At 35.0% G+C, this 25,418-nt stretch overlaps 3 protein-coding genes across 3 annotated transcripts; all 3 read right to left on the minus strand.

The window, feature by feature from the left end:
• Nucleotides 1-1,643: 1,643 nt before the first annotated feature.
• Nucleotides 1,644-4,443, minus strand: RpS4 (ribosomal protein S4). The gene is made up of 5 exons (XM_080151178.1): nucleotides 4,298-4,443; nucleotides 3,166-3,403; nucleotides 2,833-2,958; nucleotides 2,101-2,275; nucleotides 1,644-1,848 (listed from the first exon to the last, which is right to left on the minus strand). The coding sequence occupies exons 1-5, from the start codon at nucleotides 4,441-4,443 to the stop codon at nucleotides 1,751-1,753; spliced, it is 783 nt and encodes a 260-aa protein (XP_080007304.1). The 3' UTR covers nucleotides 1,644-1,750.
• LOC145312045 (uncharacterized) lies at nucleotides 4,340-23,450 on the minus strand. The gene is made up of 7 exons (XM_080151177.1): nucleotides 23,313-23,450; nucleotides 19,630-20,846; nucleotides 19,239-19,313; nucleotides 15,797-16,867; nucleotides 14,305-14,554; nucleotides 12,399-12,719; nucleotides 4,340-5,001 (listed from the first exon to the last, which is right to left on the minus strand). Exons 1-7 carry the CDS (start codon nucleotides 23,347-23,349, stop codon nucleotides 4,577-4,579), a joined length of 3,396 nt encoding a protein of 1,131 aa, XP_080007303.1. The 5' UTR covers nucleotides 23,350-23,450; the 3' UTR covers nucleotides 4,340-4,576.
• Nucleotides 23,356-25,137, minus strand: RpS25 (ribosomal protein S25). Its single transcript, XM_080151179.1, has 2 exons — nucleotides 24,011-25,137; nucleotides 23,356-23,708 (listed from the first exon to the last, which is right to left on the minus strand). Exons 1-2 carry the CDS (start codon nucleotides 24,185-24,187, stop codon nucleotides 23,439-23,441), a joined length of 447 nt encoding a protein of 148 aa, XP_080007305.1. The 5' UTR covers nucleotides 24,188-25,137; the 3' UTR covers nucleotides 23,356-23,438.
• Between the last annotated feature and the right edge of the window lie 281 nt (nucleotides 25,138-25,418).

The following is a 25,418-nucleotide window of genomic DNA, read 5'->3' on the forward strand; positions in this document are numbered from 1 at the left end:
TCCACGAACAAGAGCAAGTTTTTAGTAAATAGCTAGGTTTAAGTTTAATATTTGCTTTATCGACTAAAAAGTTAGGTTTCACCGTGGTTTTATATGAAAAAAAAAATTTGAAATGTTAAGCATTGTTTGGTGCAATATCATCGAATGTTTTGATGAGTTCAAACTGTTTTTAAAAGCTTTGACACAAAATAAATTATTGTGATTAAAAACGTATATTTAGAAAAAGGGTTGGTAACTTGTATACAGTTTAATTAATGTACTTTTGCAATTTACAACATTTGATGCTTTTCTGCAGTGTTATTTGATGATATTGCTTTAAAAATTGCTTTACATTTCAAAGTTTTTTTCATATAAAACCATGGTGAAACCTAACTTTTCTCAAAAAGACCCTGCTGTAATATTTAGGTTACTTTAAGGGTTCTTAGATTGTTTATTACACAAATATCACAGTTAAGTTTGTATCTATGAAATAATATTTTTTGAAGAAAAAAAATTGTTAAAACCAGCAATCTCATAACAAATTAAGTTTATTGATACTCGTCTGCTTTTTCCAAACTAACTCAGCGAGTTAGCAGCATTGATTCGCTAGTACCAAAGTCAGTCAGAACCTACTAAATTCTTGCAAATTTCCTTTAAGCCAGTACCCAGAGTATTAGACTCCTAAATATTAGGTATTCGATCCATTGTCTCCTCCCTTACTACCTGATTAATACTAATATACAATTATAACAAAACCAGGAATAGCCAATAAGGGAATGAAATATATAATTACTAGCGGCTTCGCCCCTAGCCTCTAGGGGCTTTGCCCCAAGAGGTTTGATCAACCTAATTTTTCGTATTTTAGATTTAAAAAGAAAAAATTAGGGGGGGGGAGGGTATTTTTCATTTTTTTGGGGGAGTTGGGGGTGTCCCACACCCCAAGAAAATAGCTTAAAACCATCACAGGACCAGTAGGTATATTCCCTGAAGAGTAGAGCCCAATCGGTTCAGTGGTTACTGAGATCTTAAGCTTCAGACGGACGGACAGACATCGTTCTACTTTGTATTATAGATAATTAGGGAAGATGAAGATAATCAATATTACTTAGTGTTCGCTTAAAGGTTTCGTGTTTAGTCTCGAATTAATTTAGTTGTTGGTATAAGCTGTGACAAACTACTGTGGAATCGCTTAACTTTGCTTCTATGAATGTCATCCTAGTTAGAATATATTAACCCAAGAAGCTTCGAGGTTATAGCGAAGCAAAACAGGAAAATATCACTGAATTCAAACCCCCTAATGAAATTTTATTTGTCGATACTATATTCATTTTTAACTAAACAATTTTTACTTTTCTTTAAGTTCTCATTTCAAATTTGAAGGTTTTGTTTTAAAAACCTTGCAGCTTAATTGAAGTAGATTGATCTTGGCACATCTGACAAAAATTTCCAAACAAGCAAAACCAGTTTATATTACTAGAGCCAAGTAGTCACGGGATGGACATACAAAACTTTTAAGACAAACATTAAAGATGTCCAAAGGGATATCATATACAAATGAAGGTTTTTGAATGGGTGTAAGTGAAATCTGCCTTAATATCAAGAAGGCATAATTGCAACGATTAACGCGACATAATATTTTAAAGCAAAAAATACAAAATAAAACGTTATTCTTAATGATTTATTGACCGATTAGCCCCTATTACACATAGGCATCAATAATAATATATCAGGAACGCGTAGAACCAGAGATGGTGAATGTTGGTGAACTTGTTTACTTGGTGATACCCAGCCTCTTGTCTCTCTCCTCGGAGATGGTGAGCTTGATACCCTTGCCTCTGGGCAGGGACACGAAGGGCTTGCTTCCCTTTCCTAAAAGAAAAAAGATATTAGCTTTATTTTTTTAATTAGGGATTGAGAAAAATTCATCCAATTTTATCTATAGTGCAATTAATTCAAACTGGTTGAAAATACCCATTACTATTGAAATCAAAGGGCATATACAAAAGTGTTAACTTCATTATTTAAGTTTCTTGTTGGAAATTAACATTTTTAAGTATAAAGTTTTAAAAAGTTGACGCTAAATCCTGAAAATACTGAAATATCTACGCTAATGAAACTTACCAATAATGAACACGTAGGACTGACGGGTGGCGAAGGTGTTACCATTGGCGTCCTTAACGTGGATAATGTCGAAGGAACCGGGGTGCTTCTCCTTGGACACGACAGTTCCAACTCTACCGGTGTTACGACCACCAGTGATCATGCACAGGTTTCCGATCTCAAAGGGGATAACATCCTGAAAAATATATTTGTAGGATTAGCTCTCTAAGGAATAAGAAGTCCTCATAAACTACTCTTTATTTACTTAGATCATATCAGATTGTCTTACAATATGCTTATTAAAGAGACTTTTAACTTACTTTTACATATTTCATCCGACAAAATAGTTTACTAATAGTCAACACAAAATTATAAGTAATTTTTTTGAAAAATTGCTTGCAGCAGGATAATGTTTAAAGACATGCTTACATGTTTAGGACTTTATAATAGAGTTACTTCACTTGTATACCAAATATCAGATCAATCAGATAATTGGACCATTTAAAAATTTGTTGTTAAATGAAAAAATCAACATGTTTGAAATGGACGTACGGACATTTTGGTAACGATTATAGAGTTGCTAAGCTTTCTAAATTGTATCATAATCTTATTACTACTAGAATCACCATGCAAAATTTAAAATCGATAAGACAATTCTAACATGCCTAAATTAACAAAAAAAGCTATCAGTCACGAACGAAAGGACCCTATTTATAGAAAAGCTTAGCTTTTAAAAAAATATAGATTGTGTACCTGGACTTTGCCAGTGGTAAGGTCCAGCTGGATAGTATCGGCGATCTTGATGATGGGATCGGGGTACCTGATGGTCCTACCGTCAGTGGTGTAAACGTAGGGCACAGCCTTCTTGCCAGTAGTTTTCTGGAAGAATAAGATAGATTTAAGAGAAGCACATACAACCCATTAGGAAATGGAACGTCTGCCATACTAATAACAACTTCAAATTTCAGTGACTATTAAGACTACCAAGAAAATTGAGGAAATAAATAATGCTACAAAAGACCTACCCCCCCCCCCCCAAAAAAAAAGGAAATGCACAAAAAATGTTTCCAAGGTAAGGATACTTACTTCTCTAACTTTACAGAGCTTGTACTTGGCCTCAGTGGCGGTGATCCTGTGGACGGTGAATCTACCCTTCACGTCGTAGATAATTCTGAAGTTCTCGCCGGTCTTTTCAATCTCGACAACATCCATGAACCCAGTGGGGTACTTATGGTCGGTTCTGACCCTACCGTCAATCTTGACGTCACGGTTCTTAAGGATGTACTTGACCTCCTGCAGGGTAAGGGCGTACTTCAGACGGTTCCTAAAATAATATTATTTGCGTTAGGTATTAGAGAGAAAAAACGTAAAAGAAAACTATTAATAACAAAAAATGAAAGGTTGAGGTTTTGCATACTCTGAACATAAGGCTTGAATTAATTCAATCTTTTGAGGTTACCTATATATTTATCAAGATAGCCAAATATAATCATTTTAAGACAGTGATCTAGGTAATTTATAACTTAAATTCACTATATCAGTTATCGGAAATATAACCCTAATAACCTGTAGTCAAGCAAATTAAAACAACTATAACAAGACTACGATTTAGTACCATAACTTAAACAATCACAGCATTATCAAAGGCCAATAGCGCTGCGCTCCAAGCATGTAATTGTAGGGTATCTATATTACAAATAAAATGTTTTTCCTTTTATAAAACAGTTGAAAAATCTTAATATTTTTTTTGACTTAAGTCTTAAATAAATCTTTTACATACTTCAATGAAAATCGATCCCATGAGAGTAGCCCCTGTTTTGTTACTTCTTATTATTAAGAAGCTTCCACATAACTTTGCTGTGAGGAATCCTCAGAAGCATGAAATGCAACTGAAGTAGAGTTCTACACTCTGGCTCTTTCAGCCCAGGCTCCAGGGAACTTTCTCTGGTCACAATATGTGCCCAGCAATGGAACTTCACAGGATCAATTTTTCATTAAAAAATGCTATCAACTAGAAACTAAACAAAATTTAATAAAAAAAGCTGTCTTTACCACATTATTTCAAACCTAAACTTGGTAAGGTACAATATTATAAATAGTATACATACCAATCAACCGCCTTCTTACAAAGCCCAATGTAACCAGCATTGGGTGGTTAAGAAACCATACGGTATACCTGGCGTTTGGTTAAATTACGCCTGGCGGTTAAGAAACCAACCTTAGGAAGCAAGCAATGGGCAGACACTCCTTCGAGTTGTGAGGTCCCTGTCTGGGCTTGACGGCGAACACACCACCAAGCTTCGCCAACATCCATGATTTGGGAGCACATAGTCGCTTCAAATGTTTCTTCTGGCCACGCCCCATGTTTTACTTCTGAAACAAGATATTTCAGTAAAAAAATATCACAGGTTAACATTTATAATAAAGATACATAAATGACATTAAACAAAATACCCTATTTATAAATTCAAATAAAATGCAAATTCTTGTTTTGCTTCTACTTTGCCTTAAGACTTGCTAATAAAGATTTTAGCATTTCAGTAGAAACAGTTGGCAAGTTCGAAGCCAAATATTCATCAGTAGATTGAGGGCAGCAAGATCTTAGTAATGAAAAATTTTGTATCATTTGCTGTTTGAGATCAGGATTGGTTATAGTTAACAAGGCAGTAACAATATCGGATAGTAAATAAGGAGCAATTGGTTTATAATCATTAGACCTTGTAATTTTCATAACAATTGCATGTAAAATATGAGAAATTTCATGAATCTTTCTAGTTTCCTCTAAACTATCATTTTCTTGGGCTATATGGAGAATATGATGGCGAATTGCTTCAACTATAAAGCTAACGTTGTCTGGAGATCTGGTAAAGATTAGCTCAATTATTTTGGCGGTCACAGGTGAGCAGTATGGTGTGAATCCATCTAATAAAAAATTTAATTTAATTTTCAAATTTTCAGGGATATATATTCTGCACAAGATAAATTTTTTACCCTACTGCAATTTTTTATAATTTTTTCCCCTCCTAGTTTTTTTCCAGCAAGGAAGGGAATAAAAAGAAAAAATATTTTCAGAACTCTTTATTTTAATCATATTATGCCCCCTACCACATATTTAGTTTTTTTTCGCCAAAGAGAGGAGAAAAATAGTAAAATGCTTTCAGTCCAATGAATTTTTACATCCTCCCCCCCCCCCCCCACATATATTTTTTTTTTTTTTACTCCCCCCTCAGACGGGTCAAATTTTCAGAATATACACCCCTGATTTTAATGTTACCCAAGTAAAAAGGGGGGGGGGGCGTAATGACATAAGCTCTTAAACCGTGAGCAAAATGGTCTAAATATTGAGCTAGACCCTTCAAACTTGGTATATAAGCCTAGTCCTATAGGTACTACATCTAAATGGCAAAAAAATCCAAAAAAATTTATTTTTAGGTTAGGTTAGGTAAGAAAAACCCTGCGGAAATGGGGTTTTTAGGCTTTTTTTTGTCTATTTTGATGTGGAAACTTGCCTTAAATTGTTTTTTCTTAGGGTTTTAACTTAAATACACTGTATCTATTCATATGGACATTATTTAAGATGATCCAGCAAGTCGAGGACCGACCCCAGGGGGCTAGGTGGGTGGCCCGCAGGGGTTAAGTTCATTTTTCCCAATATAATTGTTGTGATACATCAAATTATAGGTTTTTAGGTCAAGGAACTCAAATTCAGAGCTAAAATAAGCATTAGACTAATCTGAAGCTAGCCCCAGCGGGCTAGGTTGGTAGCCCGCAGGGGTTAAGTGCATTTTTTCTAATATATATCTTGTTATATATCAAACTATAGGTTTTTTAGGTCAAGAAACTCAAATTCTGAGCTAAAATTATCATTAGACTGACCTGAATCTAACCCCCCCGGGCTAGGTTGGTTTTCTGCAGGGCTTAAGAGCATTTACCTAACCTAACCTAGAAACTTACTTATATTTTTACAGGTTTTTTTCTTGAATAAACTGTGTCTATTAATGAAAACTTTATTTAAGATGATCCAGCAAGTCGGGGACCGACCCCAGCGGGCTAGGTGGGTGGCCCGCAGGGGTTAATGGCATTTTCCCCAATATGTATGATGTGATACATCAAATGATATGTTTTTTAGGTCAAAGAACTCAAATTCAGAGCTAAAATAAGCATTAGAATAATCTGAAGCTAACCCCAGCGGGCTAACTGGGTTGCCCACAGGGCTTAAGTGCATTTTACCTAAGCTAACCTAGAAACTTACATTTATTATTTTTTTTAGGTTTTTTTTCTAGAATAAACTGTCCATTCATGAGGACCTTATTTCAGATGATTCAGCAAGTCGAAGACCGACCCCAGCGGGCTAGGTGGGTGGCCTGCAGGGGTTAAGTGCATTTTCCCCAATATGTATGTTGTGATAAATCCAATTATATGTTTTTTAGGTCAAAGAACTCAAATTCAGAGCTGAACTAAGCATTAGACTAATCTGAAGCTAACCCCAGCGGGCTAGATAGGTAGCCCACAGGGCTTTTTACCTAACCTAACCTAGAAACTTACATTTTAATATTTTTTTAGGTTTTTTTACAAATAAACTGTCCATTCATTAGGACCTTATTTCAGATGATCCAGCAAGTCGAAGACCGACCCCAGCGGGCTAGGTGGGTGTCCCTCAGGGGTTAAATGCATTTTTTTTTAAAGTATGTGTTGTCATACATCCAACTATAGGTTTTTAAGGTCAAGAAACTCAAATTTACAGCTAATAAAAGCATCAGACTAATCTGAAGCTAGCCCCAGCGGGCTAGGTGGGTTGCCTTAAGTCTTAAGTGCATTTTACCTAACCTAACCTAGAACCTTACTTGTTTTTTTTATGGTTTTTTTCTCGAATAAACTGTGTTTATTTATGAGAACATTATTTAAGATTTAAGACCCCAGCAGGCTAGGTGCGTGGCCCGCAGGGGTTAAGTGCATTTTTAGGTGTCATACATAAAATTATAGGTTTTTTAGGTCCAGAAATTCAAAGGGGTAGTTTCACGAAATGCATTTGAACCTAATTTAGTGAACTGCATATTTTTTCCTGGTTAATTGGTTAAACTACTTTTATATGGCATATATTTGAAAGAATTTCAATTTTGATAGTACAATGTTAGCGGTGGAAGAATTTAATATGCTAATAGGATACAATTTTTTAATTTAATGTATACCACATACCACGAAAAAACTAGCATCAGGTTGCTATTGTGTTTCTTTTTAGCTCCAGATTGACTTAAAAAACCTATAGTTTGATGTATAACAACACATAATTTGGAAAATTTACCCCTGCAGGCCACCCACCTAATCCGCGGGGGTTAGCCTTAGGTCAGTCTAATGCTTAAAATAGCTCTGAATTTGAGTTTCTTGACATAAAAAAACCTATAATTTGATGTATGATAACACATACTTTAGAAAAAATGCACTACACCCCTGTGGGCCACTCACCTAGCCCGCTGGGGTCGGTCCCCAACTTGCTGGATTCATTATCTAAAATAATGTCCTCATTAATAGACACAGTTTATTCAAGGAAAAAAACAAAAAGAATAAGTAAGTTTCTGGGTTAGGTTAGGTAAAATGCACATAAGCCCTGTGGAAAATCTACCTAGCCCGCAGGGGTTAGCTTCAGGTAAGTCTTATGCCAATTTTAGCTCTGAATTTGAGTTTCTTGACCTTAAAAACCTTTATTTTGATATATAACAAGATTTATATTGGAAATAATGCATTTAACCCCTGCGGGCCACCAACCTAGCCCGCTGGACTAGTTTCAGATTAGTCTTATGCTGATTCTAGCTCTAAATTTGAGTTAACTGACCTAAAAAACTTATAATTTGATGTATCGCAACATACAGCATGACCCTCGAAAAAGTATTTTTAAGCATCTGCAGCCCATATTTCTCAATGAATTATCAAAAAACGTATATGTCCTTGTTCTCTGTAGATTTCCACATAAGTAGATATAAAAATATTTTTTTTACATCAATTAACAGCTGAGATTTTTAGAGCCAAAATTTTGAAAAAGTGGCTGAGGAAAAAGTAACTTTTCAAGAAAAATGTTTTTTTAAAAGTGAAATGACGTGTTTTCCTCATAATTTCAATACTTTTTATAAAACTTATATAAAGATGTTTCCAAGAAATTTATTTCATGCTGAAAGCACTTTTTTCACTTGCTCTAAAAGGCATTTTTAGATTAGTGTAAATTGCAAAAACACCCTTACAGAAAGAAATCCTATAAAAAATAGTAGCAAATTGAAAGTTTACATAAACAGAAATCAAACACTTTTTATTTTATCAAAATAAGTTAAAAAACCAAAAAGTTACAGCTACAAACTTTTATTAAACATTTAACAATTTAAATGATTTTTATGTGTCTTAGATTAATTTGATGAGTGGGCGTGAATTTATTGGTAAAGGTTGCGCTAATCTTCCGGTAATGAGCATAAATTGGGGAGGGGTTTATTTAAGGTTATATTAATAAGTGGGAGATATTATAAGATTTGAGGGAAAATGGTTATAAGAAAAATGTATTCAGTAAAATTTGAAAAGTAGTTTTTTTATATGTAAAAGTAACGTTTTTTAATGCAATAAAAAATGTATCAATTGTAAAATTGCTCTTCTTTCTTATTTGTTTTTTAACTGGTTGATAAAAAATAATATACTAATAAAAACTAAGAAATATTTAGCAATATCCAGTTTCTCAAGCACTTTTTCCAAACTTTGGCTTTAAAAATCTCGGCTGTTAATTGATGTAAAAAAAATATTTTGATATCCTTTGATGTAGAAAATTATAGAGAACAAGTACATATGAATCTTTTAATATTTTATTGAGAAATATAGGCTGCAGATGCTTAAAAATACTTTTTCGAGGGTCATGCTGTATATATTGGGAAAAATGCACTTAACCCCTGCGGGCCACCCACCTAGCCCGATGGGGTCGGTCCCCGACTTACTGGATCATCTTAAATAAAGTCCTCATTAATAGACACAGTTTATTCAAGAAAAAAACCTGTGAAAATATAAGTAAGTTTCTAGGTTAGGTTAGGTAAATGCTCTTAAGCCCTGCAGAAAACCAACCTATCCCGGGGGGGTTAGATTCAGGTCAGTCTAATGATAATTTTCGCTCAGAATTTGAGTTTCTTGACCTAAAAAACCTATAGTTTGATATATAACAAGATATATATTAGAAATAATGCACTTAACCCCTGCGGGCCACCAACCTAGCCCGTTGGGGCTAGTTTCAGATTAGTCTTGTGCTAATTCTAGCTCTGAATTTGAGTTAACTGACCTAAAAAACTTATAATTTGATGTATCGCAACATATATATTGGGAAAAATGCACTTAACCCCTGCAGGCCACCCACCTAGCTCGCTGGGGTCGGTCCCCGACTTGCTGGATCATCTTAAATAAAGTCCTCATTAATAGACACAGTTTATTCAAGAAAAAAAACTGTGAAAATATAAGTAAGTTTCTAGGTTAGGTTAGGTAAATGCTCTTAAGCCCTGCAGAAAACCAACCTAGCACGGGGGGGTTAGCTTCAGGTCAGTCTAATGCTAATTTTCGCTCAGAATTTGAGTTTCTTGGCCTAAAAAACCTATAGTTTGATCTATAACAAGATATATATTAGAAAAAATGCACTTAACCCCTGCGGGCCACCAACCTAGCCCGCTGGGGCTAGCTTCAGATTAGTCTAATGCTTATTTTAGCTCTGAATTTGAGTTCCATGACCTAAAAAACCTATAATTTGATGTATCACAACAAATATATTGGGAAAAATGAACTTAACCCCTGCGGGCCACCCACCTAGCCTAGATATACCACACTTTTCTGGGATCTTGCTGAGTCAAGTATCAACTGTTGGGAATATCAAAGGAGGACTCCATGCAAAATTTGAGCCGGATCCGGCCAAAACCGGCCGTGAATTTTATGAAAAACCGGTTTTTTCGGTTTTTAGGACGTATCTGTAAATCGATTCAGCGGGAGCAAAACCGGTTAGAGGTACAAAAAATTTTACTTCACATGAAATTTAGCCAATGCAATTGCGTACAAAAATGTACTTCATCATCAACTTGATTGGACAACTCTTTCCCCTCCTAAATGTCCATTAAAACCTCGGAAACGGCAAAAATCGCCAAAAATCACGCCTTCGGCGGCAAATAACGGCTAAACGGTCAGTCAGAGGCGAATGAAACATAAATAAAGAAATGTCTGCCTCAAAAAGTTGTTTAACATCAAAGAGATGCTTGAAGTCTCTAAAACGACTCCTTCCCCTCCTTTAAGGGGAAAAACTGAAAAAAACGTGATTTTCAAAAGTATGCCCACTTCGTGGGTGTGGGGGGCACTGAACCCGTCACCCCAGGGTCACCAAATATAAAGTCTAGGCGGCCCACAATGCTAAATTTTCACCAAGTGAAAGTCTTGTGTCATTATCTCTTATGAGAAAAAAGTTATTAATTAATTAAAATTTCAAATTGTGATTTTTTGATGAATTTCTTTGATGAAATGACAGGCTGGTCAATTTTTAGGCCATTTTTTGCTGTTTTCGGCCCGCCACGACCAAACTGTTTGAGATAATCTCACGGGATCTTTTGCCCGACCTAAGCCTGGTTATTTGTAAGGTCTAAGAAAAAAAATCCCGGATTGGATAAAGCACGACGTCGCTGCGTGCCGTCAAAAATCGCTGGTCGGCTCATTTTGCCCCCTCAAACCCTTACCTCGTGCCATTTTTCTGTGTAAAGATTATAATTATAATCTTTTGCGTAAGTCTGTTTTTTTTTCCTAGACCTCACAAATAACCAGACTTAGGTTGGGCAAAAGGTCCCATGAGATTATCTCAAACCGTTTGGGCGTGATGGCCCAAAAACCGCAAAAAATGGCCTAAAAATTGACCGGCCTGTCATTTCATCAAAGAAATCCATCAAAAAATCACAATTTGAAATTTTAATTAATTAATAACTTTTTTCTCATAAGATATAATGACACAAGACTTTCACTTGGTGAAAATTCAGCATTGTGGGCCGCCTAGACTTTATATTTGGTGACCCTGGGGTGACGGGTTCAGTGCCCCCCACACCCACGAAGTGGGCATACTTTTGAAAATCACGTTTTTTCAGTTTTTCCCCTTAAAGGAGGGGAAGGAGTCGTTTTAGAGACTTCAAGCATCTCTTTGATGTTGAACAACTTTTTGAGGCAGACATTTCTTTATTTATGTTTTATTCGCCTCCGGCTGACCGTTTAGCCGTTATTTGCCGCCGAAGGCGTGATTTTTGGCGATTTTTGCCGTTTCCGAGGTTTTAATGGACATTTAGGAGGGGAAAGAGTTGTCCAATCAAGTTGATGATGAAGTACATTTTTGTACGCAATTGCATTGGGTAAATTTCATGTGAAGTAAAATTTTTTGTACCTCTAACCGGTTTTGCTCCAGCTGAATCGATTTACAGATACGTCCTAAAAACCGGAAAAAACCGGTTTTTCATAAAATTCACGGCCGGTTTTGGCCGGATCCGGCTCAAATTTTGCATGGAGTCATCCTTTGATATTCCCAACAGTTAAAACTTGACTCAGCAAGATCCCAGAAAAGTGTGGTATATCTAACCTAGCCCCCTGGGGTCGGTCCCCGACTTGCTGAATCATCTTAAATAATGTCCATATGAATAGATACAGTGTATTTAAGTTAAAACCCTAAGAAAAAACTATTTAAGGCAAGTTTCCACATCAAAATAGACCAAAAAAGCCTAAAAAACCCATTTCCGCAGGGTTTTTCTTACCTAACCTAACCTAAAAATAAAAATTTTTGGATTTTTTTGCCATTTAGATGTAATACCTATAGGACTAAGCTTATATACCAAGTTTGAAGGGTCTAGCTCAATATTTAGACCATTTTGCTCACGGTTTAAGAGCTTATGTCATTACGCCCCCCCCCCTTTGTGAAATTTTTTTGTACAACCCTTGCTTTGAATTAGTAAGAATCGATCCTATGAGAGTAGCCCCTGTTTTGTTACTTTTATTACTAAGAAGCTTCCACATAACTTTGCTGTGAGGAATCCTCAGAAGCATAAAATGCAACTGAAGTAGAGTTCTACACTCTGGCTCTTTCAGCCCAGGCTCCAGGGAACTTTCTCTGGTCACAATATGTGCCCAGCAATGGAACTTCACAGGATCAATTTCTTACTTGACCAGAAGAAAAAAAAGTTTTAAACAAATTAAAAGGACATTAATTTATGACAAAGTGAATAGTAAGAATCTAATCTAACACTTGCATAAAGCAAGTTTCCATCATAGGAAACAAAAATTTAAATCAAATTTTCCTGAGGCTATAAGCAGACTGAGGGCTAGGACAAACACATCTAGGTCAATAGGACACTTTCTTTTATCGACAAAGCTCAACAGTAACTTTTCTTTAGTTTCAGCCTCAATGGAATCGTTCTTAATTATATCAAGCAAAAGATTTTGAAGCTTAAGTTTAATCATATGAATTTTGTCGGCAGATTCAGTATGAACCGCTAGTAAAATGTGCACCAAGTTAAGGTCACGTGATTCCATATTCAGAAACTCTGACAAATCTTGAGTATCAATACTTTCAACAAGTTTAGCACCACCATCTGTACTGCTAGCAGTGATCTCAGAATCTAAACAGTAAAAAACATTAGTTTATTTGTGTAATTAAGAATTATTCACTATATTACTATAAGTGCTTACCCTTCAGAGCATCCAATTAATGAAATAAACCAAAAAAATATGGGGTTGTAGGGTTTAATTTAGCCTCCCAATACCACACGTAATAAACAAAAAAATAACCATCCATAATTTAATTCAAAATAAAAGGGGGAGGGAGGGGTGTGTATTCATCTGTCAACAGTAGGATCTGGATATTTCAATATTGAAGTTAACTTAAAGAGGGCGCAATCCCTCATTTTGCTCTTTATTTTTTACTAGCGGCTACGCCCCTAGAGGCCTCTAGTGGCACTTTAAATGTTTTTGTTTGTTAAAGTTAATTTTTATTACGATACCTCTTTATTTGACGTTGAAGTCTCCCCTAATTTTTTTAAAATTTCGATTTTTTTGTCATTTCTCTTGGGAGGGTGGTGGTACCCTCCCCCAAAATAGTTATAAACCTTCCCGGGACTTATGAGAAACTACCCTGTTAAGGAGAACCCGATCGGTTCAGCGGTTAGCGAGATCCTTCGGTACACACAGACACACAGACAGACACACAGACATCCTGTTACTTTAGTATAAGGATTTAGGCCATGTCCTACATATATTGAGCAAGTAGGTTTATTGACCGTCACAGGGGTGTATATTCTGCACAAGATTTTTTTTCCCCCCCTAGTTTTTTCTTACCAAGAAGGGGGGAAAATGGAAAAATATTTAAAAAACTCTATATCTTATTTATTTATTTTATCCCTCCTACCACACAATTTTTGTTGTTTTTTTTTCACCAAGGAGGGGGGGGGGGAATGGAAAAATGTTTTCAGTTTTCTTAATTTTTACATTTTTTTCCCCTCCAACCAATTATTTTTTATTACCCCCCCCCCCCTGAGCAGGGGATCCCATGTAGAATTTACACCCCTGTTTATTGACTAAGAAACAAATATATCTTACAAAATATATGCACAGGTACGTAATTTTTGACGAAAAAGGGTACATACTTCATTATTTATCGCAAGGAATTAATGTTGCCATTATATAAAAACGCCTAAATTAAATTTGAGAAAGCGAGTATTGTACAGATGTAAATCATAACCCCAACGTGTGACGAGATGTTGTATTATTACGCTTACTATCATTGTCAAAATGTAAAAATAGGGAAGGAAAAGACAATTTTTAGGGTAGGAGGACGGGTGGTCTGGGAGAAATTTATATAACAATGTTGGAAATTTTAGTTACATTCCCGGTTTAATCATTTGAAATTTGCTAAGAATCGATCCTATGAGAGTAGCCCCTGTTTTGTTACTTCTTATTACTAAGAAGCTTCCACATAACTTTGCTGTGAGGAATCCTCAGAAGCATAAAATGCAACTGAAGTAGAGTTCTACACTCTGGCTCTTTCAGCCCAGGCTCCAGGGAACTTTCTCTGGTCACAATAACATGTGCCCAGCAATGGAACTTCACAGGATCAATTTCTTAACATTATCAAATGAAAAAAACTTTAAGACAGAAAGGATGGTTAAACCTTCAGGCAAAGTAAATAGTAAAGCACCCTTTACTTACCAACAGCAAATTTCCAGGCGCCAAGCATCATCTGTTTGTCTACCAAATTCTTAGTCTGGCTAACATACATCAACTGCTTAACAAGGTCTACAAGCAGAGGACTCTTGCTACAGGCAGCACATACTTTCTTCACATACTTTTCCTGTTTGGAATCCAAAACATGATTGATTGACAATAGCCCGGTAACAGCTTTCATATGGTATAGAAGGTCTTCATCAGAAAAGTTTTGTTTAGCGGATTTCATCACACTCTAGAACAGAATTATTCATTCAATAACAAGACACAATATATTTTATTAACCCTTTACAGTCGGGCCCCTTGCCGCACCTTAATCGGTCGGGGGGGGGGGGGGGGGGGGGCGTTCAACGCCCCCCCTTATTATCTCAGCTCCTATTAGAGCTAGGAGGCTAAATTTTTTTGTGCAAGTCCCCTGTTTGATAATGAATTTCCGACCTTTTATAAGTCTAAGTCAATTTTCGCTTCCTTCACCCTTTTATTTAACAACCTTTGTTTTTAGGTCTTTTTTTACTTAAAAATTTCAAACGGCTGTAATTTTCTTATTTTTGAAGCTAGAAGAAAATTTTTTTTCCAGAAAATGTTTATCTTTATGTAAATTGTACATTAGAAATATCAAAATATAAATTTCAGCGGCCGCAGCTGTACTTAGCAGCTGCCAGCCGCCACAGTCGGCGGGAAAACGGCGGCGGATCTTCATGAAATTTTAATACGTTATGTAGACATGTAAGAAAAGCTTAAGTTTAAAATTTGAAGTCTCTAAGTCAAAAATTGCGGCCACAGGAGCCTTTCAAAGATTTCTGGAGACCTGGAGGATCAGGACCTGCAGGATCATACCTGGAACCTGAAAGTGACTTGAACACCTGTATTTCATATAAGAATGTACTACTAGAGGTTTTTTTTTAATATTTTGATATGATAAAATGCTTTGTTTTAGTCAAAAAAATATTTTTGCTTTTTACCTGGATGACCCTGCCAGGTTTGCTGGCATCCTGTGCCCGCCAGGATGGAGATATTCAAAAAATTCCAACTCAGTTATGTGTCATACCCATACTTAAAAAGTCAAGCAGTTTGGGCTCTTTATCTTTCACACACAGAAAATGTGATAGAAAAAACCGGAAGGGGGGGGGGGGCGTTCAACGCCCCCCCCCCCCGACCGTTAAGGGTTAAGAAAGCTATAAGAAATTGAGAAAAGCAACAGAAACTAGAAAAGCTCTAAGTAAATGTTTTCTCTCTCAATATTTTAAGAAAAACCACATTTCAGTAATAAACTGATAAAAAGTCAGTTACCAATAAAGATCACCAATAATAGGACAACAGCAAAATTCAGGCCAGGATTAATATTACGATCTGATAAGTGATTTTGATAGAGAAAAAAAGATGAGAAAAATAATACACGCTAAAAATGAAGGCTACGAAACATTAAAGAAAACTTATCAAGAGTCACTGTTTTGTCGCAAATAAATTACAAAATTACCTTTACAATGAGTGAAGAAAGTTCCGTGTTGATTGCTGGAAGCTTTGTATCATCCGGAGATTTCGCAGAAATCTTTTCCAAGAACACGGTAAAGAAATGCAAATAGTTTGTGACCTTGCCTTGAATCTTTTCCTCAAAAGTTTTGAAGTTATCTTTGATTTCTGTAATAGTTTTGGGGCAATTCAAGCTTAGCGATAATCTATTTAAGAAAAATTCTGGGGTTTCAGTTTGAAGAGACAATATTTTATTCAGTAAGTTTGAAGAGTTTAGATTCTTAAAAATGTCAAAAGATTCCAAACAACGGGTGACAAGTACGAAACTTTGGTTGGATTCTTCTTCAAATAAAGAGTACAAAGCCAATATAGTTGTGGCAAACTTGTAACTATAGGGAAGATCTTCGATTGGCAGTGAACTTAATTTTGAACTCGCCACTTTGATGGAACTTCCAGTCAGATTTCCAGCTTCGACCAATAGTAATTTCTTCAACTCCTTATCACTTTCTGAAAATTCCCAAACTAGCTTGTTTGATAATTTTTCCAGCCTCTTATTTTGTTTACATAATTCAGCATACAATGAATGTAAAGTTGATACAATACTTTCATTTGACATTTCCGTTTCAGTTTCCATAGGTTCAGTTATCTTGGACTTCGAGGGAATATCCACAAATGTGGATAAATCAGATTCAAAAGCTTTTAATAAATCTTGTTTCAACTCTGAATTTGTTTGTACTGCATTGACAACCAGAGAAGTATAGCCGCCCAATTTTCCAGATTTGATTATTTTCTTCAGTAGATTTATTTCAAATTCTTGAATTTCTGAAAATTCGCTGTTCTGATATGCAGAAAAAACGCTGATAAACTCGAGAAAACTAGAAACCAACTTTTCATAAATAATTTGGCCCTCCGGGTTAAATTTTCTTTCTTGGAAACCACAAATGACTTCTTCGAATATGGAACTGGCAAACTTTTTTATCTTGAGAAATATGCCCTCAGGTACGTTGTGGTCAACTAGCATGCCATGGGTGAAGATAGCTTGGAGGACAGGAGCAGCAAAGTACCAATAGTTCTCTTTCTAAACAAAAAGGTTATAAAAGCACTTACTATTTTATTAAGGTACTGGTTACTTCGCCCTTTGCCTATAGGGTAGGGCAATTGTCAGAAAAGGCCTAAAGCTATCCTGAGATATTTGTAAAGCTTGGCTGAAAAGTCTGATCAATCCAGACTAGAAATTTCAGAGTTCTAAAGCTTCACACAGAAAAAAAAATACTACTTTATATATATTGGGATTAAGTTTATATTGGCCGAGAAAAAACGGGTCAGAATAAGATGAACTTTTAAAGGAAGCTTTATAAAGGTCTTTGAGTGGTTATAGACTATTTAGCAGAGCTTCCCAAACAACCCTAGAGGCTTTAGGATAAGCTAATATAATCTATAAAGAAAGAGTTGGCATAATATCGCAATATACGAGAAAAATATGGTCAACAAAATAACTAATATTAAAGTTTAGGATATACTGCAGTTCACGGTAAAATGTTGCTGGTAACGAATATTGCCAAAAATCTATGAATTTAAAGGGAGCTAGCTGCCAAACGGCTGAACATACAGATCATGCGCGCACACTGTTAAAGGCAGCATAAGAAGGCCTACAAATAATCTGGAATAGCCATAAATCAATAATGCATACTTATCTCGCAGTGCAGAGAAATACGCGAAAAATGCCTATTTTACGTGTTTTTTCTATGGTGAAACTTTCCCTGTGCATCATTAGATCTTGGCTATTCCAGATTATTTGTAGGCCTTCTTATACTGCTTTAAATAGTGTGCGGGTATGATCTGTACGTTCAGCAGTTTGGCAGCTAACAGCCTTTAAAATTAATAGATTTTTGGCAATATTCGTTACCAGCAATATTTTACCGTGAACTGCAGTAGATCCAAAGTTTATACCTAAAAGTTCCATCAGACAGATAAAATGACACTGGATTTTATGTGCAGATCTTGTAAACAAAGTTAAAAATAAAAATTAAGAATTAAGATAATTTGAAATTAAGTTTTTATTGTTTAATTATTCCATTTTTAAAGGAGTCTGTAATCCAATTCAGAATATATACCCCTGGGTTAGGTTTTAAATCAAGGTGTCGGAGCCGTTTAATTTTGATGCGGCTCCGGCGAGCCGTATCTGGAAATACGGCTCCGGCTCCTACCTTAAAATTAATATATAAATTTTTGTTCATTATTGAATTTGATAAAATAAAATAAATAATATAAAATATTTTGCTTTTATTTGATTAAAGCTATATAAAAGAAGGAGGATGTGTGTCTATTTGTTAAGTAACAATAGTTTCAGTTTTTTATATAGAAATAGACCGTTGCCAAATTGTAATATTAAAATGGCTCCACCAAAAATGTTGCTGCTCCCGACTCCGAAACACTGTTTTAAATACTTTGATTGAATCGATCCTATGAGAGTAGCCCCTGTTTTGTTACTTCCTATTACTAAGAAGCTTCCACATGACTTTGCTGTGAGGAATCCTCAGAAGCATAGAATGCAACTGAAGTAGAGTTCTACACTCTGGCTCTTTCAGCCCAGGCTCCAGGGAACTTTCTCTGGTCACAATAACATGTGCCCAGCAATGGAACTTCACAGGATCAATTTCAATCTGTATCTTTAAAACCGTTTAAAGCCGAAAGTGATAAGACTTCAAACTATATTTTTTTATAGTTTACATAAAAAAAAGGCCCTTTAGAAAAAAAAGAAGACATTTCTGTCCGGAAATAGCTCAAGTTCAGCATTTGTAAAAATTAATAGAAATAAACATTTTACAATTTTCTACTCTTAGTGAAAAGAAACATAAAAATTATGTGGTAAAAATAAGAAAAAAAATAAAGAGTTTAGAAACTATTTCTCTATCTTATCCCCTTAGTTGAAGCAAATCCATGAGGGAAAACACAAAAATTTTTGCAGCAGGGAATAAAAAGCAGATATGGCATAAAAAAAACTACTTGGTTTATACAAAGTGGTTTAACCCAAAAAAACCAAGGTGGGGATATTTTTTTTAAAAAATATTTATGCAAAGGCCAATCTTTCCAGTTATATCTTTTCATAACGTAAATAATACAGTAAATAACTGTCAAAAACCTAAATTACCGTATCAGCCAGGGTTGTCAAATCGAGCGGGCGGTTTAGGGCTGCCCTTTTTCGGGTCCTTTTGGGCAGATATGGGGGTTTGGGGGGTGAGAAAAGATGGGGGGGGGGGGGGGGGATGCCTATAATTTGGATATTATTATAAAAACAAAAAAAAACCCGGATTTTTATCAAAAAACAAAACCGGTTTAAACCAAAAAAACAAACTGGTTTGTTCTTTTTTAAAAAAAAGAACCTGTTTTTTTACCATCTCTGATAAAAAGCGAATTAGGGTAGCTTAAAGTTCCATAAAAAGACCTACCTCTTCATTCCTAAAACCCACAGTAAGATGGTTTTGCATTGACAACCAAAGATCCAAGCACTGAGCTCTAGTAATCTGAATAATATAAAATTATAAAGTAATAAAAATAAAATAAAAGTTTAAAATGAAAAATTAAGATTATTACAGGTTTATATATTCTTACCAAAATATTATTGAATTTATTTTAATGGGAGTGGAAATATGTGTAAAATACGATGCTATAATTTTTCAGTCTGTCTGAAAACAGATTATAATCAAACAAATATTATTCGGTATCGTAGCCATACTGTACAGGCAATTAATTTTCCTATTACTTGAAACCTAATCCTCCTTACTGTTAAACATTAATCATATGAATTACCCAATCAAGTTAATAAAAGAGTGAAATTACCTTTCCAACAGCTTCTCCTATGATGTCCAAATACTCCTGATCCCACGAGACAACAAGCGAGCTATTATCTCCGTAAAACATAAACCTCGTAAAGACAGAGGGTAATTTCTTTAACTTAAGCAATAAATCTACAAAACGCGCGAATATTGCTAAGGAAGTTTCATCTTTCTGCAGCAAACATTTTGACAATACTAAAGGCATGTGAATCTCCATTACGGAAGGATAGTATTCACAAAAATTTGAAATCAGCACGACACTTTCTTCAGTCAATCCTTCATTTAATATTGTACTGAAGACTTTGCCCATAATTTCAGCAACTTTGATAGTCGTATCTTCTTCAATTTTGTGGACATAGTCTAGGTCAACGGGAAGGCAATAGTTAACAATATCCTGAAGAGAAGGAACTTTCTTGACGGAAACGACGAGTTTAGCCAACAGAAGAGAATCTCCAGCAAACAGTTTGTGACCATTCAGGTGAACACACAAAATCATAAGAGAAGTTCGCAGTTCTGTAGATACTGAGGGATTACTAGCAGACTTTAATATGTAGAGAAGATCGCCTTCATTTTCTATGTAGTTCAGAAAGGTTTGTACTTGTTGTGGACCGTCGTATTTATCATCAGCTCCGCGAATGTTGACCAAAAAGTGGCTAAGATCTTCACAATTTTTGAGCATGTAGTTGCTACATATTTTTGTAAAGAGATCCAGGTTTAACGGGGTTATATTTTTGCTTATATGTGATAAAAAGATTCCTTTATTGATAGAATCACATTTTGAAATATTATTAAGCAGTAGGGTAGTCAGGCTCTCTGGTCGAACATCTTTCTGAGCAAGCTTCAGACATAAGTTAGCCGCAATACTGTCGTAATCTTTCCACTTATTCAATATATTTAAAATGTGTGTTAAGGATTTTGAGGTATTTGCATGTGAAACATCAGCACGATCAAGTAATGTACAGATGGCATCATTGTTAAAATTAATCTTTGCTTCATTTTCATCAATTTTCTCAAGACACAAACTCATGACCTCCCAAACATTGTTTATATCTTTTTGTTTAACATTGCTGTCAGAGTACTTCTCGTCCAGAGTGGACAAAATCCAATTAAAAATATGCTCGTCTTTGAATGGAATCAGAACATTGCATTTGTAAATATTTCGCACCAAGGTTAATTTGTCCTTCAGCTTTATATCGTGACTATTGAGTCTGCTGGTTAGTCCTAGAAAACAAATATCAAAATATCAATAAAATATAATTATAAAATACAAAAGAAAATTTTCTTTCATAAAACAAAGACTAAATTCTCGCATACTATAAGGTCAATATTAATTATCCTTTTTTTAGTCTACTTAAAGGGATTAGCTTTCTTGGAGGTTATCATCCTCGTTTGTAAATAAAAATGTTAGGTGCGTAAAGAAGACTTAGGTTTAGATTATTAGGGATGGTATTCAGTCAATTTTTTTTGATCTGATTCAGATTCCTACAAGAATCGGTCAAAAAAAAATAGCAGAACCGCGGATTCCGGATTTTTATTTTTGACAGATTCCGGATTCAAATTAAGGATTCTAGCAATATTTCAAAAGGCTTTTAAAACATTAAGTGCCACATATGTGCTAAAAAGAAAGGGTTTTTAATAAGAGATATAAGTTTTCCGGAATTGTAATGTAGGGAGTAGATTTGAAATCTGCATCAAATTTTAAGGATTTTTTATAAAATTCGTTTTTTGTATAATTCTTTATCTAAAAGCGGAAATACGAATTAAGTTAATTAATTTTGGCATCTGTGATTGGTAGATTTAAAAAATCTGCGCTCTGATTGGATGTCGTACATCATTCAACCAATTAGAGCGCAGGTAGTTTAAAATCCACCTATCCTATTGGTCAAAATTAATTAACTTAAAATGTATTTTCGCTTTTAGATAAAGAATTTTACAAAAAACGAATTTTATAAAAAATCCTTAAAATTTGATGCAGATTTCAAATCTACTCCCTACATTAAAATTCCGGAAAACTTATATCTCTTAGTTTTTAATGCAACCATCTCGTAATCAATGATTATATGGCACTTAGAATTCGAATTTCGATCTGAAATTTTTCTCGGGTGATCCTTGGTAGGTCTATTTTCCCTAAATCGAACAAAAAGTTAGAAAAGTAACGGCTGGCGGCATAGCCGTTTAGCAGTTTTATGCCTATTTTCAGGGCAAATTCATCGTTAATTACGTAGGAATCAACTTTTTAAAACATATTTTTAGTTTAATTCATGTTAAATGAAAGCAATAACCATTTTTATATTTCTAGTACCAACAGCTACCAGCTATAACCGTTTGATAAGGTTTTTGAGCCACAAAATGTATTATGTGGAAATAGGTTTAGTGACTAAGGGGGAGGGGGGGGGGGGGGGAGTTCTGACACATTTGCGTAAACCTGGTGTATAGGCTTCATCTTTAGACTGAGAGGATAGGTTATTTGGGATAAGATCATTCTTATATGATGAATTTCCCCCAGGTTTAAGATTTTTTGGATAGGCCTCCAGGTTCCGGAGCTCCAGGCCTCCAGGTGGTCTCTCTACAGGTAAAAATGAAAAAAAAATTTTTTTTTTAAGAGTTAGATGTCATCATATGAGACAAAATATGTATGTTTTTTCTTCAAATATGTGAATAACAATCAAAAAGAAGCATATTTTGTTTTATAAGTTAACCTCTAACTCTTCAAAAAAAAAATAATTTTTAATTTTTACCTGTACAGAGACCACCTGGAGGCCTATCCAAAAAAGCTTAAATCTGGGGGAAATTTATCATATAAGAATGATTTTATCCCTAATAACCTATCCTCTCAGTCCAAAGATAAAGCCTATACACCAGGTTTACGCAAATGTGTCAGAACTCCCCCCCCCCCCACCTTTGCTTTTAAGATATCCAAAAATTGGCAAAACGGATGAGCCACCAGCCGTTACTTTTCCAACTTTTTGTTCGATTTAGGGAAAATAGACCTACCAAGGATTATCCATGCAAAATTTCAGATTCGAATTTTGAGTGCCATTTAATCATTGATTAAGAGATGGTTGCATTAAAAATCCCCCTTAATGTTCTTGATGTTCTCTATAATTCACATAATCTTTGCCTTCAAAAAGCGGCAGTTAAAAGAAAGAACTAAAGATGCTAATTTTAGCCCACCAATTAAGAATCCGAATCAGCTATTAAAAACCGGATTCCGGATATGAATTCAGATTCCAAAATTGACCAAAAATTGGGCGGATTCCAGATAGCCAACCGTTAAAATTATAAAGAGTATCGATCCTATGAGAGTAGCCCCTGTTTTGTTACTTCTTATTACTAAGAAGCTTCCACATTACTTTGCTGTGAGGAATCCTCAGAAGCATGAAATGCAACTGAAGTAGAGTTCTACACTCTGGCTCTTTCAGCCCAGGCTCCAGGGAACTTTCTCTGGTCACAATATATGTGCCCAGCAATGGAACTTCACAGGATCAATTACTCGATATAACGATAAACAGAAATAAAGTTTACTGGGCGAGAAGACCGGCAAGATTTATCATAATACGTACACTTTAATAGAATATAAATATACGAAAACTAAGCGAAATTTAAGCCTTTTCAAACAAAAAAATTCTCAGGATATGATTAAAGTTGTTCAAACAGAATGACAATAAGATGATAACTTATGCTTACCCAACAGTAACGGGTGGCTCTCTACAAGATGAACCATTTTGAATCTGAAAAGGAGCTAAATGAGATGGAATTTTAACAGGTCAATATTATATAGGGCCAAGTAAAAGATACATTGTAGAAGTAAACTTAAGCTTTTCCTTTCTTGCCCTTATCTTCTTTCTTGCCCTTCTCGGCAGCAGCAGCGGCGGCAGCCTCCTCCTCATCTGTCTCCTTGGTGACCCTGGTGTAGATCATCTGAGCTCTGTGGCTGATCACGCAACGGATAAGACCCTTCTCCTCGAGCTCCTTCAGCCCCTTGCGGGCAAGAGACGCTCTGACCTTCAGACGCTCGGAAACGATGCTGGGAGTAATGAGTTTGTAAGAAGGAACCTCCTTGTACAGTTTGTCATAGGAGTTCTAAAAAAATAAAATTTTATTTAGCTCAAAATGGTTAATATTTTATGAAAAGATAATTTTAATTTGTTAAGAATTGAAACTTAACATTTACCATACTGCCTTATTATTTAATTAAAGAGAAATAAAAGGAAAAGCAAATTTAAAGTATATATCTATTATTTGAAACAATTTAGCTTTAAAACGTGTACACAATTGGTTGGTGCAGATCTAATGTAATAACGATAATTATTATTATTAAATTGTATAGGCAGAATCTAAGCTTTCACAATGATGCCCAAACAAATCCTATTGACACAAGATACCTTGTCGAAGAGAACCAAGTTGTTCAACTTGTCCCTGGCCTTTCCCTTAGACCACTTCTTCTTCTTGGCCTTGCCACCTCCTCCCTCCTTCTTCTTAGGAGTCTTGGCCGGGGTCTTAGAATCCTTCTTGGGATCCTTTTTAGCTCCCATCCTGTCTGAAAAAGATTTATAACACATATTTCAAAATAAAAACATGTTTTGAATCAAGCTCATAGAAAAGAACAAAAAGTAAACACAAAAGTTTGCAATCACAGTTCTAGAAACAATAGGACAAGACGAAAAAACTAACGTGGTAATGTGAATACACAAACTCGTGTTCAATCGATATAACTTAAACAGTAACTTGCAAATAATATATATACAACTAGCAATTAACAGATAAGAGTCGACATGAAATTCAAAAACTCTACTAGCAACTTCCAGATATAGAGTTTTAAAATATCCCATTTGCAGTGTTGAAGATTCCGGATCCGCATTTTTTTTGAGTCCAAGGATCCGGATCCTGGGGTATAAATTATGGACAAATCTACCTAAATTTATATAAAATAAAGACATACAAATTTTAAAAAGGACATAAGCTCAAACATTCTCGTGAGGAGAGCCAATCTTTAAGGTTTAGGTTCAGACTTGAATATTAAAGTATTTTTGACTTCGAGAATAAGAATAAATATTTATTGAAAAAATTGGTGATGTTTATTTTTTTTGTCAAGGATCCGGAACCGCATACAATCAATGCGGATCCGCAACACTGCGTGCCCATTTGATATATATCTAGGGTAAATAAATGTACGAAATCCATTTCAAACAAATACAAGGTTACACTTCAGTATGAAACCATATAATAAAGTGGAGAAAATAGCATATTCCACGAAAAACACATCAATTTGGAAATGAACTCTTCATTCAGTTTTCGGTCACACATATATCGGAATCTTCAATATGTTTTCAAGTTGTACAACAATATAATATGAAAATTAATGGAAAAAGTAGAAACTCTACAACATTAAGCGCATAAACTTCACAACATTTAAATGCTAATAAATATTTAACATGATAAAATTTAAAGATCACTATTGTAACACACTTTAAGATAGCACACCTTTCCATCCCATGTGCTTCTATAATAGATTTGCCGAATGGCAAGTTGATATCTACCACATGGGAATAAATATTATTGTACGCGGCATTTAGTAACTATTCCGCGCGCAGGGTAAGCAACTTTAATTTCAATATTTTATAAGTTAATCTAATATTATTCAATTAGTATGGTGATTTCATTGTAAAATTTGAATAATTTATAATTATGATATGCATATTTAAAAAAAGGTTTTTAATTAGAAGGTTTAATTTGAAAATAAAAATCTTAGTTTAAAAAAGTTGTTGCCTTATTGTTGGTCGTCTTTGCTTC

The sequence above is a fragment of the Acartia tonsa genome, chromosome 2 (assembly GCF_053477335.1).
Source record: "Acartia tonsa isolate MP-2025a chromosome 2, ASM5347733v1, whole genome shotgun sequence".
In the NCBI taxonomy this organism is placed as follows: Eukaryota; Metazoa; Arthropoda; class Copepoda; order Calanoida; family Acartiidae; genus Acartia; species Acartia tonsa.